The sequence below is a fragment of the Chelonia mydas genome, chromosome 3 (genome assembly GCF_015237465.2).
Source record: "Chelonia mydas isolate rCheMyd1 chromosome 3, rCheMyd1.pri.v2, whole genome shotgun sequence".
NCBI classification, from domain to species: domain Eukaryota; kingdom Metazoa; phylum Chordata; order Testudines; family Cheloniidae; genus Chelonia; species Chelonia mydas.
This window is the reverse complement of record NC_057851.1, coordinates 49,074,538-49,091,938: the sequence shown is the minus strand read 5'-3', so window position 1 is coordinate 49,091,938 and position 17,401 is coordinate 49,074,538. Positions and strand designations below refer to the sequence as shown.

Below are 17,401 nucleotides of genomic sequence, written 5' to 3'. Positions count from 1 at the left end.
TAATCAGCCAGCTGGCCAAACTTTAGTGCTTTGGTCTGGCTCTTAAACAGACTCTACGTTCCTGCTGTGCAGAGAAAAGGAAGGCAGAGTGTTTGCTGCTGGTTGGTTAAAGGAACATAAATTAATGTTCTATTATTAAAAGAAAGTGCAATACTTAGTTTTTCTTTTAAGTATTTACAGTTAACAATTTGTTCCTGACTCTGCCTCTTATCTAAATTGAAGTCAGCACCGAATGCTTCACTGATATACATCTTGCAATGATATTAAGCCTATATTTAGCAATTACAGGGCCTCATCTTGCAGCTTTAATACATGAGAAAGGTGTTCCTGTCAGTAAATATTACAGGACTGGGCACAAAGTCCTTCAAAGAAACCTATTTTTGTTGGCTTTTTGGTCTTGTATCTCCCCCCCCCCCCACACACACACACACACATCCCAGGAAATTTATTGTTTAAAACATAGTAGTAGGTCAAGAGATAATCATTTTTTCCCCCACACTAAATCTTACTTGTTACTGTTAAAAAAAATGATTTGTTATTCATTAATTTCAATTAGTTTCATCTGCCCCTTCCCTCCACCCTGACCAATTATACAATTGAGTTTTACAATAAAACTTCATTTTTTATGGAGCTCAGACTCTAAAGATATGCCAGTTTATAGCTTGTTGATCAAAAGTCTTCTATTATGTTTATTGGCTTTAATATAAGATGTGCTATTTCTTTGATTTAGTAATAGCCTAATTAATTTGTCAGACAGGCAGTAATGTGAAGTATGGTATGGTTGTAAAATCTTGCTATTTCTAAATTTATGCAGGCAAGACATGATACCATGTGGTGCTGAAATGTCTGTCCTGGGTATTTCTACGAAGATAAGCATGCCTACCGATCTCTGGTCAAGTTCAGTTTGGCTTGAGACAGGTCCTATATTTATAGGTGGTTTGCCTCATCGCTACGCAAAAAAACAGGTATTCTCTTTCTCTCTCTCATTTTTCTTTTCTTTTTTTAAGGGAGACTGTAATTTACTGTCTTGTGAGGAGTAATTCTAAACACATACACAGCATGGGTTAAACACTATTTTTGCAGTGGAACTCCAGGAGACTGCATTGTTCCCTGGAACACCTTGTTTGCTACTGACCCATTCCTATCGAAAAGGTGACCATATTTTTAAAATCTAAAACCAAACACTGTTGTGTAAGCACACTTTTAGGAGAGTACATTATTCATAAAAGTACACTTGAAAAATGTTGGTGTCACTACTGCCAGGTTCTGACACAAGGGAAATGTGCACTTATTTCTTGCTATGGAGGATTTTTTCTGAGTGAATTTCTCAGGGAAATACTGGACAAGTTCATTAACTTTAACTATGAGCAAATGAACAGTTTTGGTAGCGTTTATACTAATTTTACTTTTTTGTTCAACGTAAATACCGTTCGTCACACCCAGCGTTCATTCTACTGGAGTGTGTGTGGTAGAGCCAGGACTTGCACTCTCTATCTACCAGTAAAAATAGATTCTCAGGTTATAGGGGTTGTAAAGATATTCTTTTATAAAGTAAGATATTCAAATCTACTACCCAGAATTTAAATGGAACTGTTTGGAAAAAGTCATCAATGATGCTTTAATCTTTTAAACCAGGTGAATAATGCTCGGTACAAATCTTATACCATGTGGACACTTCTGTGTCTTTTTTATGAGACAAGATCTAACAAAATCCTTTGTTTACTGGGATTTTAATACAAATTAACTACTGCATCATTAGTATTTGAAAGGTAAGAAAGAAATGGTGTCATACTAATTTAAAAATACAGGCAGGGCTCCATCCTAGTCAAGGACACAACACAAATTGGTTCACAGTACTTTAAATTGGGTGCTGGAATTAAGGTACTAAAAGATCTACTTTTCAGGAATTAAACTGTGTTACTCTTAATCTTGAAAGTGCATTACAACTTTTGTTTACCCTCCTAATAAAGGTATTAATCTAACCAATTACTCAGAGATAACAAGTATTACCTGTGAACGATTATCCAGAGCAAAAGTTGTGTCAATGTTAGTGCATGGCTCTTCCTTGAAACGCAGCTGCAATTTGTCATCAATGTAGGGTGAATCAGATTCTCATTTATTTAATTGACTCTCTTCTTTCTTGGTTATGCCAAATGAGAGTAAAGATAATGTGAGGTGTGGAAGGGAGACAGTTAATGTGCAGAAGGGGAACTGATGAATTTAGCACAGGTGGCAGGGTTTGAATGATTTAACTGCTTAGCTCCTTGCTTTTTATCGGTAGCTTTGTTAGTCACATATCTCACCAATCTTAAACTAGAGTTAACAAATTGATCGAAAGATGAGCAGCAGAGAGAGAGAGAGAGAGAGAATTGTAGTAAATACCCTTCGGTGATATGGAGAGGTGGACAGAAGGCTTGACAGCAGAAGTAGGTGTTAGAACCCTGTGGTTTAGTAAAACTGTAGTCCTACAATTTGGGATTATTTCTCACAAACTGGCAAATTATATATGGTCATGGCTCCCTCTTATGCTGCCCTTACTAAACTTGTATTGGTTCTTATGCTAATGCAAGAACATATAGCTGAGGTGCCAGAGAAAAGGCAAAGCGGGAAGCTTATAAATAGCTGACTCTAAGGGCCTCATCCTGCTGTCCTTACTCAGACAAAACTCCCATTCATTTCACTGGATTTCTTTTTTTTTTTCCCCTGAGCTAGGATTATAGGACCTGGTCCTTGGTGTAGGTTTATCATGCCTTCAAAAGATAGATAATGTATGGTTTAAATACCTTTATTTCTATGTTAGATTTTTCAGCTGGTCATGAAGGCTGTTTCATGACCGTTACAAAAATCAGTTTGGGAATACAAACAAAACTGCACACAGAAAAATGATATTTTGAATCAGAGGTTGAAATTAATATCATATTATTTCTGAAATCTGAGGATATGTTTTGGTGTAATTACTTCCATGCTATATTAAGTATCTTTACTAGTTTACTATACTGTGTTCAATTGCAGAGAATTCAAGATCAGTACATTTGAAGGGGATTAAATGTCGTTGTCAAATACTCACACTAAGAGTTGATTGCATTAATCATGTTATTTGTGCGGCTATAATTGCTGCAGTGATTTATGTTTGTGGGTTTACTATTATTATAACATTGAAGATCTTAACTGTCATTACTTCAGATTCCTTCTCTGCATAAAAGCTCAGTGTTGTTAAACTTCATAAGCGCCAAATACATAAAGCTTTAATAAGAAAGAAATATTTAGGTGCCAGAGGAGCAACTTTCCAAACAAAATGAGGAGAAAATATAAAATGGGAAGTGTGTAGGGAAGTGTTGTTATCCCGGTTTACAGATGGGGAAACTGAGACAGAATATAAATGACTTTTCCAAGACTACAGAGAGTGTTGGTGTCACAGCTAAGATTAGAACTCAAGCATTTTTGGTTCTTAATCCTTTGGTCAGAACTAGATTAGACTGTAGTATAGGTGTCTGTATCTGCATATGGCGTGCAATATATTGATGGATATGTTTTTAACAGTGAAGGAAATATACTGTAATATCACAACTATATGTTGCTGTAAAACTACCCATGAAATTTCAGAGAATTCTAATAAATTTCCCTATGGCCATTTAAAAATATACTTTGAGCATACTCCCTTATGCCAAATTGTTAAAATATATAGGGCCACCTTCTTCGTCCTTCTACACTGGTTTTACTCTGCTTTAACTCTATTGGATTCAGTGGAGTTAAGACCAAATAAAACTAGGGAAACGGAGTGCGAAATCAGACCCTTAATTCAGAAATGGGTTACATTTGCCATACATTGTGTCTGTTTGTAGTGCTTCAGTGACACACAGCAGTTGTAATTCCACTTTGACTGACTGGTTAAGTTTAGCGTATGTCCTGGCCTCTTTTCCTTGCTGGAGTGGCACAAAGCAACTGGACAGTGCTGCTGAATCTATCACATTCTGTGCATACCATTTGTATTTTGTCATATGGCATTCCCCTTCACTGATGGACTTCCATGGTGGAGCTATGACAGTTTATGCCTTCTAAGGGTCTGCCCCATAATTCTTTATAACATTAATTTGTATTTACATAGTGCTTTTATCACCTTTGTGAGATCATTATGAGAATTATACAGAGGAAGAAAATGAGAGGCAGGGAGGTAAAGTGACTTTTCCAAGGTAATGTGCTTTATTAGTGGCAGAGCTGGAATATAATCCAAAATTTCTAATGTTCTGACACCTGAGCTAGATCCTCTCAGTCTACTCTAGGAAACAATTTATAGAAATGTTACAGTTATATATGTGTGTCCTCTTTATTTCTTTATTAAAATACCAACTTCTAAAGGTTTCTTTCTAAATAAATGTCTATAATTCCATGTAAATGGGATTAGGGTTTCTTTCACAAATGACATTGAGATTAATTTGATTATTAATAAACACAAGTGTATATAAATCAAGGTAACTACATCTTATATATTTTTTCTTCTGGCCTTTTAAGTGGTAAAACTTCAGCTGTTTATCTCATTATAACCATATGGGAGAAGAATAAATTTGTTATCCTTTCAATTTCAAAATATCATCTCCTAATTCTCCATTGAGTTTGTGCTACACCAAGCAACAACAAAGGGCAGAGGAGGAAATGGAAAGAAATATGAAGGATTTGATCTTTTGCTGAAAGTTTGCATTTGTTTAAAAAAAAATTGTCAGTGAATCTTATTTGCATAATTATATTTAGAATATATTACCATATATAAATGGTGTGTTTCCTAAAAATAAGATGAAGTACAGCATCCAAACATAATGAAAGATAAAGTTTTGCGCACTTTTCTAAAAATCTGTCCAAGCTTGAAAGCCAAGAGCAGAGGCAGATTAAGATTTATTGGGGCCTTGAATACAAAAGGATTTGCCCCCTACTCCCCCACCGCACCTATCTCACCATGGGATGCCACCCACGGCTCCTCCTCTTCCCCCTCACCCCCCCATCTGAAAGGGCTGGGGGGGGAAGAGGAGGAGCAGGGTCACAGTTCCCGCACTGGTGGGCCCCCCCATTTCTACCCAGGTTCTGGCACTCCTGCGGGGGCCCCCAAATTGGCCAGGGGCTATGTGATGGGGCTATGTGATGATCCGCTGCTGGCCACGAGTAAGTTTAATCATCACTAACAGAGAGTCACACTGACACTTCTGTCACCCTTAAATGTTATTTTCAGACTAAGAGCAAGATTATAAAGCTGTGGTCTTGTTGCACACCCTCCAGCTCTCTTTCAAGTTAATGGCAAATCTTCCACTGACCTTCAGGCAGTCAGATGGTTTATTAGATCTGCAAGGATTGGGTTTCTCCAACAAGTCAGCATTTCATTAGCCCAATTTTCAACTAATTCTTAACTGACCTTTTGCATATTCACCTTGGTTTCTCAGAGTGTTGCAGATATACTGTGGGGTGGAGAATCCCTTGTGAACTTTTGTATATGAAAAATAATTTTCTCTTCCATTGACAAGCCATGCTAGTGATTAGGTTACATTGTTGAGCTCCATTTCTGCATAGAAAAAGAGTAGAGATTTATATATTTATTTTAATAAATAATATTTATGTTTGCAACAGTCCTGTTATGTGCTATACAATGGTCACCAGAACCCTGGTTCCTTAGTTCCCTGGTTCTTAAAGAAAATGTTGATATGTCTGTAATTTCACATTACTCAAATACAGTTTGGTCCTTAGTATTAGATTTCAGCTAACAGGCAAAACCCATTTTACTAGCACTTTCTCTTTGTTTCAGTTTTGATTTGGAGTTTTTTGTTTCAAAGTGGCCAAAAAAATACCCAACAACCAACACTCTTTGGAAGGAACTGTGGTGAGCTTCTCAATAAGTAGAGTGTCATAATGAGGAATACTTGTCTGATTCACTATATGTTATCCATAAAATATTCACCTTGGTCTCAGGTGCAGTCTACCGATTTTGAATATGATATAAATGTTTTTGTGGATTTTGGGGGGTAAAGGGCAAAATTGGGTTTGTAATGAAAATTCAGTAGTAACTCTAATTATGTCATTATTGCAATCATTTCATAACATGGTATTGTACAGTTTCACTTAATCCCATGGGCGTGGATATAAATACAGGGCACTGATAATGCCTTATAGCTGATTCTGGAAGCATGAGTAACAAGGCTTTTCTGTTAAGATCATCTCACTATTCAGCACAAGGACACCTTATTTCAATTCTTACCCTCTAACACCTTGGGCTGTGATCTTTTCAGATCTCATAAACTAAGCTGTACTGGGAAGAGATACCGTCAAGGAAAATCTAAATTGTACTGATGATTCAGTCTTAGCAATCAGTTCCCTTCCCTTCAAGTCAGTATGAAGCAATGTCCTAACATAATGTTATTGGACACTGCATTGTTTGACATGCCATCTTTTGGGTGAGCCTTAAAAGTGAGGTCTGGACTATCTTCGGTCATTAAAGACCCCAAGGCATTTTTTTGCAGAGTAGGGGTATTAAATCTCTGTTTTAGCTATATTCTCAATTGACTAATTACATTCCAAATACCAAAAATTTGCTCTGTAATTTTATTGAAAAATTTGTTATTCATTTCTTCACTTGAAACAGATGTGAATTATTGACGGAACAGAACAGCAATCATTTTCCATCCCAGAAGCCAGGAGAATAAACCACAGCTATACAGTCTGCAAAGGGCTTTGTGATGCTACTGATTATTATTATTATTAAATATAAATATGGAACATTTTAATCAATATGTGCACAAGAAATCTTTCTAGCATGTCTAGTAAATTCCTTGGTTTTTACTGAGAAAATAAATATGTCAAAAGCAAACTGGCAGACATTTTTTTAAAAAAATCAGACCCAACATTTCTTAAGATCAAATTTTTTGGACTATTTTCCTTGTAGCCCACTTCATATACAGAGATTGTTAATTGGGGATTTTTCTAGGAAGAGATTACATTTAATTTTTTTTTTTCTCAGAAATGTAGTTGGAAGAAACATTCTTGAAATTTACAATACCAGGCTTCTTATATTTTTTTCTCTGAATTTGAAGAGACTTTTTATAATCCCGCCTCCCCTTTTTTTAAGCCTTTCTAGCTATGTAATGTCTAGTAATTTTAGCCAACCAACTAATCTGTGAGAATCAATAGAGTTCTGATATTGCAGCCAAAGCAACCAAGTACCCTGGGCCTTGAAAAACAAAATTTCACACTTAAAATCTGTTTCTTCTATCTTTTTGCAGTATTTTCACAAAAGATTAAACTAACCCTCTGCTAATAACCCTCTGCTAATTAATATCTTTATTGGTTAAATAAAAGTGAAATCCAGAGAGTTCAGGGCTGTGTCTAGTTCTTGCAGCCAGTTTTGGTTTTTTAAATTATTTAATCTGATGTGATTTTCTGAAATTAAATAGACAGTTTACAGAATAATTTTCAACTGGTTATACCCTCTTAATTTACAAAAACGGTGTGAGGCACAATGGATTACTGATGACTCTCAAGGATCCCGTTCAATGGGGTTATCTCCATTTCCCAATATTGGCCGTGATCCTCTCCCAGTGGTCTTCGTTATCCACTGTCTTGCACCCCGGATAATTACCTATACCTCTGCAAAATGTCTGCAAAATGCTATCATTCTGACTTGGTTATCATTTGCACCCACATTGCACGTACAGTAAATGACTAAACAAAGAGCAAGGCACTGGAGAAACAGACCTCTGAAGTTAATGGTAAAACTCAGATTGATTTCAGTGGTGCAGGTTCATCTTCCTAAGAGAACTGTGGGGCAGATCATGAGGTTAGATTCCCTCCTGTGTCTTTGAGGTGCAGCACAGAACTTGCAGCCCAGTGGAAAGGAGGGCTAAGCTGGCTTTTGTCCTCCAGTGTCAACACTGGGAGCTTAAGTTACAGCATCTTTTCAAGGCTGCCCTGAGGGCTGCAGCATTCCACAGTGCTGCATGCTGCAGACTCCCTTCTGATATACCTCTCTCATCCCAGCACACCTCATATGCCAGGGCTTGTCAGCTGGTCCTCAGAGGGCAGCTTTGCAGCTCTCTTCCACAATACCTGCGCATGGGAACCCTCCCACTTCCAGAACCAGGACTTTTAGACCTCCTTGATGCCACTCTGGCCCTCTTGCCCCTCATAAAGGGACTGGCATGTTGATGAGAATTTCACACACATAGATAGATAGCCTCTGATCGATCTATCTATCTATCGTACATGAATCTCCTTCTCCTCCTCCTCCTACAGAAACGATGGGGTAGTGGCACACCACTGTTTCCTTAAACCCCTGGTTTCAGAGGCCTATGAATCCATACTTGGTGGGATAGTAAGTAGAGTGTAGGCCAAAGGGCTCAGATCATCCCCCTGGGCCCAAATGACATTTCTTGGGACATGCCAGAACCTGTATTACATTGCTATTGCCCACTCTCCACAGTGAGGATATCTCCCTTGAAGATGAGACTGAGGACAGCTGTAGCTAGGGGTTGTACCTGGCAGCATGGCTCCAGTGAACTTGGGTTCTTGTGCTCCTACCTTCATAGTGATCTCATAGATTTCAGGGTATTGGGGGGTTGTTTGCAAGACGGTTGCTTTTTCATGCATAAAGGGAAATCCCCATCCCAATGGAAAAATGCAGAGGCTATTCTGCAAGGGAAAATTGTGGAATTTGTTTCCTTCTGTATGGTTTGGTATCACCCATATGGGTGGAGTTTAGTTCTGTATTCAAACTGAACATCATTTGAAAGGATTTTTCTCAGGTATAGGTAGCACATGTATAAAAATTGTGTTTCTTTTTTTCCTGCCTCTCTCTCTTTCTTTGGTCTATAATATTCTCATCTTTTTTTTTCCACTCTTAGTAAAGTTATTAATAAACTGGGTATCTTAGCTATGCTCTTATTGAGTTTACTGACCCTGAACCAAAACAGGAGTGGTATTAAAGACTGTATCTTTTTCCTGAGGTTCTGGTTTTGTAATTACACTTACGTTACCGGCCAAATCAGGATGCCTTGCTGCAGTGGAAATGCACGTTTGATTTTTATTTTACAATCAATACAGCCATAGCACACTTACAGGGATTTCAACTTCTTTTTCTTGATCCAATTTGCAGCGATGCCTTGGTATAGGCACTCACCATTATACACATATCACCTCTCTACCTTGCTGTGAAGACTGCTGGGTTTAGTGCTGGTGTGGCACAACTATATGGGGGGAGAAAACGCTGATATCAGTGCGGAAATAAAATCCCTCCTGTGCCCATCTTTCTTTAAGGAAAAGTTGACTGAAGCACTCAGGAAAACTGAGACATAATTGCAAGCTAATGGAACCTTTTCGTAATGGCTGTGGTGCACAGAGAAAACTGCACAAATCCCATTAACATTATTGTGACAACAGAAAAAAAAATGATGCATTCTAGATATTAAATATGGCAGCGATCCACAGAGTTAATTGATTACTGTGAGTGAGATTAAAACTGTAACTAATATAATTTGATTAGAAGTGCTGGATGCCAACCTCATCGTATTTCTTGTGAAGCTACAGGCAGCATGGTACACTGTGAGATGGTATGCTGTCGTGCTCAGCTCTTGCAGAAAGCAACGCTATCGGCGCTTCAAGGAGAACAAAGCCTCCAGCGAACTGTGCAGCAAGACTTGGCTAGGAGCAGCCCTATTCAATCAGAAAGTTAAAAACAGGGACTTGCATTTCAAAACCCTGGGAAGGCAGCAAAATGGAGGGATTGGCCAGTCCGTCACCTTTTTTCCTATTTGTGTAATGGGATTGGAGTCTTGTGCTATCCTATTACATAAATAGTTGTTGTGAGAGGTCTAGCTGATATTCTAGAAGACTTTTAACTGGTTTAAAAAATCCCAACCCTTCTGTTTGTGAAGGGGAATCAAGCTGTTGAAACTTTCAAACCCCAAGCTCAAGCCAAAAAAAAAAAAAAAAAAAAGCTGCAGAATCCCCTGCTGTGCATAAATGATGATGGTTGTTGCACCTGTCCAAATGCAATCTCTTCAGCCCTGGTTTTATTGCAGTATTTTCCTCAACAGGATTTTAATTGCTTCATACTTTACAGTGCATGAACTCATGGCTGTATGATCTAGATGCTTCAAGCCAACTGAACCTTGCCCTCAGTAAATGCGTAGTATGAGACAAAGACAGCACGGAAACTTACTGTCTTATTCACTTGGGATGAAGTTTTAAAAAAAGAAAGGAAAAGTCATAAGGGGGGGAATAAATAAATAGTTCACTCAGTGAACTTAAGAAGAAAATTAAATTCAGATTTCATTTTGTTACTACGGAAGGTATGGGTTTTTTTAATACTCTGTTGCCTATAGCAGGAGGTAAGAGAAGGTAGCATAGTTAAAAAGAATGACGTACTAGATTGATATAAAGTCCTAATGGCACCTTAGAGGCAAACTCAGGAATAATTTTTATATATCTGTAAGAAATGTTCATGTAAGAAAAAAATGAATTACTCACCCACCTAACTTAATGCAAACTCTTATGTTCCACCTATGTGAAAATATACAAAAGGGAAGAATACTGCCAAATCCACACAGTATCTGAGAGGAGGCTAGCTCTTTTGCATAATTTCCATGGAAATATTTAACCAGTGCTAGTGCAACTGGGCAGGAGACACAATCTGAAATCCACGTTTACATATGAGAGTCATGAAAGTATACCAAAATCCAATGGATCTGTGACTATAAGTGGCTATCCATTCTCCCTCTCTGTGGCTTCCCACATAAGGTTATGTCTACACTGGCAAATTTGGGATCTGTGATTTATTTACCCTGTTATACCTGCATTGGTGTTGCAGACTGTAGCGTAGACAGGACTGAGACATTTTTTTTATTGTCAGCTCTTGTTGCAGAAGCTCCAGAGAACAGCCATGTTTTCTTTCTGGATACGTCATCAGGGTATATTCCACCAGGAACCTCAGAATAAGTAATATGGATGATTGAATGAGCAAAAATTATATAACGTGTTAGTAAGTCAGTCAGTTGCTCAAGTTAATAGCTGCCTCCTGCCACCAAAAAAACTCAGAAATAATGTTTTCACAAAGATAACAAGCTTTCAACAATGCTTTCAGTGCATTAAGCACAAATCTGTTCTTCCACGTCAAACATTCATGTCTTTCTGTGCCTCCCTTTTTTCCCTAGAACAAATATATTTAATAGGGTAATACAGTACAATCACCTGTTGCATTTTTATGCTTCTCTTTAAACGTATCAGTGCATATTGATGCAGCAAAAATACTTATAAAGCACTCTCAAACCCTTTACAACCTCTGCTACTGGCTAGTTTAGGCAGCTGCTCCCTGCTTAGCGTGCTTCTTTTGTTGTTCCTATTCTCAGGGGCTTATCTCTCCCCCTGCACTGTATAGCTAGCCTACGCACCTAACTCATGTTTTGTGGCTTCCACGGGGTGGCCAGGCACTTAAAAATTATGCTGAGCATTGCGGACTATGTCACTTGTGGCTCTAGGCCCATATGATTATTTAGATATCTTTGTAAGTGTATGAAAAATAATGTATTGCATTATGTCCAGTATAGTTACTCATCATCCAGATTATACTTATAACTCAGTTTTAATATAGTTAATGCCATTGGGTACTTCTACACTGCAGCTTGGAGAGTGCTTTCCAGTGCAGATAAACAGACACACACTTTAGTGTGCTAAAAATAGCAGTGTATCTGGGGTAGCATGGGCAGCTGCCTCCTTCCAGGCATACAGATGCCTATCTCCTGTCTTAAGTCCCAGAGTGATTCACAAACCAGGGAAGATATAAGTTTGGCTGCCTAAGTCGCATGCAGGACCTGAAGAAAGCCCACACAGTACAACTTTGAGGTCTAATGATTGCTGCTTCTCCTCTCATTTCCTGTCTCTGTGATGCACACTAAGGCATACACCAAAAATCACATACAGAATATGACCATGATGCCCCACTCTTAATACCGACTATTTATTTTTATTACAGCAGCTTAGTTGACTCCTACTCTTGGAACATTGTAAACTTCCTGCCCGCTTGGCAGTATGTTCTTTGGCTATTTTTCAGGTTCACTCCTCACTGTACACATAGTAGGTGAATTCAGGCTCTCAGTTTGGAATGAGGCTGCTGATCAAATAGTTCTTGAAGGGCTTGTTTGCCACAGATCATGAATGGCCTAAATTTAGCTTTAGCTTTGCACAAAAGCTTCTTCTCTCACATCCTCTGCTGTTGGGCTATGGGACAAAGAACACAATGAGAATCCTCAACTACCAAGATGAATAAAGTCAATTCACTATTAGTAAAAAGATGGAAACACTGGTGCTGAAGATCACTAAGAACTGGTAGTTGATCTTTGGTATGGAGTGCCAAACAGGAATTGAAGAATCTGAATTGAAGAATTTGGGAGATTTGAAATAGGTTTAAGCCACACCCCTCTCACAAAGTTAGGCACCAAAATCAAGGCTGGAGGATGGGGCCTATCTCTGCCTGGGCTCCACACCTGGGAACCCCTCTCCTGGAGTCAGGCACCTTAGGCTCCTAAGTTGTTCCTTGCAAGAACAGCAGTAGCACATGCCTAACTTCACACAAAACAACTGGGGGAGAGAGGAGGAGTGCCCTAACCACTGGACTATCAGGTGACTGTCACACTGGGTATGTCTACACAGAAAAAAAAAACAAAAACCTGTGACAGTGAGCCTCAGAGCTTGGGTCAACTGACTTAGGCTCACACTATGGGGCTAAAAATAGCAGTGCAGATGTTCCCACTCAGGCTGTAGCTTGTGCTGTGAAACCTGGCAAGGCAGGAGGGTCTTAGAGCCTAGGCTCAGCCTGGGTGGGAATGTCTGAGGCTATTTTTAGTCCTGTAGTGCTCAGTTGACCCAGACTCTGAGACTCTCTGCTGCGTGTTTTTTTTTTTCCCCCTTGTAGACATACCGTGTCTCTAACCCAGGGTACATCTAATGATTTGTAGAAGGTGGAACTGCTTTAACAGAAGAAACTAAGAAAGCCCCACTTCAGAATATCCCATAGCCCAATGGTTTCGGGCATTCACCTGAAATGTGGGAAGTCCTTGTTCAAATCCCTTTGCCTCATCAGGCAGAGGGGAGAACTGAACTGGAGGTGTCCCACATCCTGAATGAGTACCTTACCCAGGCTAAACATTACAGAGTAAGTGGCTGCCTTTGAGCATGCCTCTTGAACTGGGACCTACCAATCTTAACTAGGTTTGAGAATTCCTCTGGAACTTAGGTATGACATAGGTGTCTGGATACCTGCTTCCAGCAGCAATGCACATGCCCACAGACAGGAAGTTAGGCGCTTTGGCATCTATTACAGCAAATATTTAAGAGCTATGTAAATTAGGGTTCCTACAGTGTTAGATGGCAGCTGTGGACTGCCATGTTGCCTCAATCTGGGCTTTAGGCTCGTAAATCCCTCTGTGGAACTGAGCCATAGTGCCCTTCATGATCTCAAAGAGTTTTTTATAAAATTTAGGCCTGATCCTGAGTTCCCTACTCAGGCAAATTCCCATTTGGCTTCAATGGGAACTTTCACTGCGCAAATGTCTCAGGAGCTCAGGGTTAGGTCTTAACTGAGTCTCACACCAACCCATGAGATAGGTAACTAATGTTATACTTAGCACATTTAGTAAAAGACTTTATCAAACCTGCCCATTTAAACCATGCATAACCATAGCGTGTTGGTGTGTTGAAATGTTACCAAAATATTTTAATGCCATTTTGTGAAAATTTACACACCAGTGAGGAGGAGGTGTGTGTCAAGCAATACAAACCCTTTGAAGCCCTCTGGTTACAATACACATCCATCCTGGCTTTCCTCAACAGGGAAGTGTCCTTGGCCTAATTGTGAGAGCATCAGAGGAAAGGGATACCCATAGGCATTCCTCTTTCAAGTCAGAAAAGTTGAGATTGGATACCTGGATTATTTGGGAGAATGCTGCATTACAGGCAGGTGCACTTCATTAATAAGAGGGCCTGTAAAGGGAGGGGAGGCTGCTGTCGCATTGAAGCCATTTCTGTGTTCCCAGGAGATTAGAGAGGCTACTTGGCTAGTTCTGGCAATCAAACACATAGAAATCAATAGTCTATTTTATTTAGTTGAGTACCTATCCCAGAGGTATGGGCAGTCTTATTCTGAGTTAGAATTCCTCTTTTTTTGGTAAGAAAGCCAAGGAATTAGGCCTCTCTGAGAAGAAGTTGATTATGTCAATGTCTTTGTTGGTTTGTGTTCTTCAGAGGAGCCTCTGGTGATTTGTGGTAGGAGGATGGACCTGGAGTCTACTGTGGTGGGTTTAAAATGAATCAAAATTCAGAAAGTTGGTCCTGAGTTTTGAGCCTTCTGGCAAATCTGATCTGAGTAATGAAACTTGCCTGGTTTCAGATATTACTACAAACATTTAACATGACCTTAATCACTAGCCAAATTGCCAGTTTAAGTTAAAACTAGGACAGGGAAACAATTGCCTAAGAGTTACTAATTATTTTTCCAACTATTCAGCATATCTTTGGAAAGTGTCAAGAATAATTTAGTCTGTGTAAAGAATAACATTGTTACACTGTATGTAGGCTGTACTACCTATGCTTGAATATTGAAACCCGAGAAATCCCACATTATGATCAATTTACATTCCCATTTCACAGCATCCAGAAAATACTGATCCACTTCATATTTTGACACATATGAGGAATCATGAAGATATGAAGCATTATCTACTGAACAATTCAAATTAATTCAAACCTAATTCTTCAGGTTCTTACTCATATAAGTCATCCCATCATAATTTATTATTTGTAACAAGAGTTTGAAATCTAATAAATCCTTAAAAGCGGGGAAGAGTTCAAAAATATTCAGCCAACACTATTGAAAATTATTATTTGTATTGTGGGAGCCTATCGGAGCCCATCATTGACCAGAAGCTCACTGCGCTAGCCCTTGTACAAACACAAAACACAAAGGCATATTGAAAGCTCCTTGGGGTGTGAATAAGTAAGAAAATCCAATATATCCAATATATATATCCAATATCCAAACCCTATATGTCCAGTTTGTATGAAAAAAGATCAAGGACATTGAGAATGATATTTGTTTGAGTTTGTCAGTGTTTTAAAATGATTTGTCAGCCGTGGTTTGGTCTAATCAATAAGGCATGTTAACAAAATGGTTTGGAATATATAATGGGGTCTGTTTGGCCTTCATGGCTCCCTCCTGGGGACCTAGCAGTCCTACTACACCCTGCCCCAAGAAGCAGCAAGCTGAGAGGAAAAGAGCAGCAAAAGCGGATCCTCTAAGCTTGTCTATAGAGGACTCTCCAGAGCAGCCTTTTGGGAACCCCGGAGACATAAGAATGGTCATACTGGGTCAGCCCAATGGTCTGTCTAGCCAGTGGCTGCTGCCAGATGCTTTAGAGGGAAGGAACAGAACAAGGCAATTATCAAGCAATCCATCCCCTGTTGTGCAATCCCAGTTTCTGGTAATCAGAGCATGATGTTGTATCCCTGACCATTATAGCTAATAGCCATTGATGGACCTATCGTCCATGAACTTACCTATTTTTTTTTTTCAACCCAGTTATAATTTTGGCCTTCACAACATCCCCTGGAAATGAGTTCCATAGGTTGAGTGTGCATTCAGTGTATTTTGTTTGTTTTAAGCTTGCTGTCTATTAATTTCATTGTGACCCCTTGTTCTTGTGTTATGTGAAGGGGTAAATAACACTTCTTTATTCACTTTTTCCACACAATTTATGATTTTATAGACCTCTATTGTATTCCTCCTTAGTTGTCTCTTTTCCAAGCTGAATAGTTCCAGTCTTTTTAATCGCTCCTCATATGGAAGCTGTTCCATACCCTTTATCATTTTTTCTGCCATTCTCTGTACTTTGTCCAATTCTAATATATCTTATTTAAGATAGAGCAATCAGAACTGTTTGCAATATTTAAGGTGTGGACATACCTGGTCCTCCAAAAACTAGAGAAGATAGCAACAGCCAATCAGGGCCCTGCTGGCCCAGATAAAAGGAGCTGCCTGGCCTTAGCAGTTCAATTCCTAGCTGGGACCCGAGGAGTGAAGGAGGGTTATCCTCTCTGGCCAAAGGAGCTCAGCAATTAGAAAGAGCTTATGACTTACTGAACTTACGTAGCTGGGATTGCAGAGAGAAGAACTTGAGGATGCTGGCTGAAATAGGGTTGGAAATAAAAGGGTCCAGTAGGAAGAGACCCAGGGAAATAGCAGTGAAGGATTGAAGTACACAGTACATAGCTGCTGTTTATGGGGTCCTGGTTTAGAATGCAGAGAAGTGGGCATGCCTGGGTTCCCATATCAGCCACAAGTAAAGTGGCATAAACACCAAGAACGGGACAGAGACTATTTGGGAGCCTGAACAAATGGCTGAATTTAAAGCCAGGGATGAAGTCCTTAGTGAGGGCAAATAAACTCTTTATTTACTGGACTCTTTAATATCTCAGAAGGGATTGATTTGGATTTTCTGACTTGGCCGGAGGGCCAAACCATTGAAGAAAGACCCTCCAAGGTTGGCAGGCAGCCTGTAAGGGGCACCAGGTATGAGAAGAGGATTGTGGTATTGCACCCTGTGCCTCAGAGTCACTCAAGTACACATAATCTGTTGGCTTTTGCCTTCCATATAGTTATCCATATTTACAGATCTTTTTTTGTCAGGGTAAGTGGTTGCTTATACTTCATTTCTGCATTGTAAAAACATCTCTTTAGTTGCTGTGTAGTTAATTATGTTGAATTATTAACACCCTGGGATCTACTGCAGCTGATTTGCAGGTGATAAGTTCTACAGTGTCAGTATATATGTATCCAAAACTGAAATGAAATACAAATAATTATGAAGTGTAAAGTCTAATAATCCCTTCTGCTAACTGATACAGAAAACCAGTATCTTCTCTCTAATAAAAAGAGAGTCAGAGCCATCCATTTTTTTCTCCTGATTAACTGCTCTTATTTATGAACATCTCTGGAAATACACCAGCAGTTCATTCGGCTTAGCACTCCACACGTGGGTGTTATTTGACAGAAATGTTTGTGATGTAGTTGTGCTTAGGGCAAAGAAGAAGAGGTTCATAACTATTTTATTTCTAACAAAGAAAAAAGCATTAAATTAAAGTGGAATGATCAGAAATCTAAGGGAAGTAATGAAGAACCCACTCAGTAGATTTATGTTTTCTGGCAATCGTGATATAAACCAGAAAGTATTCACAAAAAATACAGTTTTGGAAAAAATGCGGATTTTTTTTTTATTCCCAAACTGAGTTGTTAATTTGCTCTTCCATGTGCACTATAGACTGTAGGTTGCTATGGTGATGATTTTGCCTGCACTAACTTGACATTATCCATGCTGAAAGAGCT

General features: G+C 39.1%; 1 protein-coding gene across 1 annotated transcript in view; it reads left to right on the top strand.

Annotated features, from left to right (window-relative positions):
* LOC122464968 (protein eyes shut homolog) overlaps nucleotides 1-1,459 on the top strand; it is a 31,753-nt gene extending 30,294 nt beyond the window's left edge. The window contains exon 3 of the mRNA XM_043542445.1: nucleotides 815-1,459. Within this exon, the coding sequence (XP_043398380.1) occupies nucleotides 815-1,040 (226 nt within the window). The 3' untranslated portion in view covers nucleotides 1,041-1,459. The remainder of the gene's footprint in view (nucleotides 1-814) is intronic.
* The last annotated feature ends 15,942 nt before the right edge of the window (nucleotides 1,460-17,401 follow it).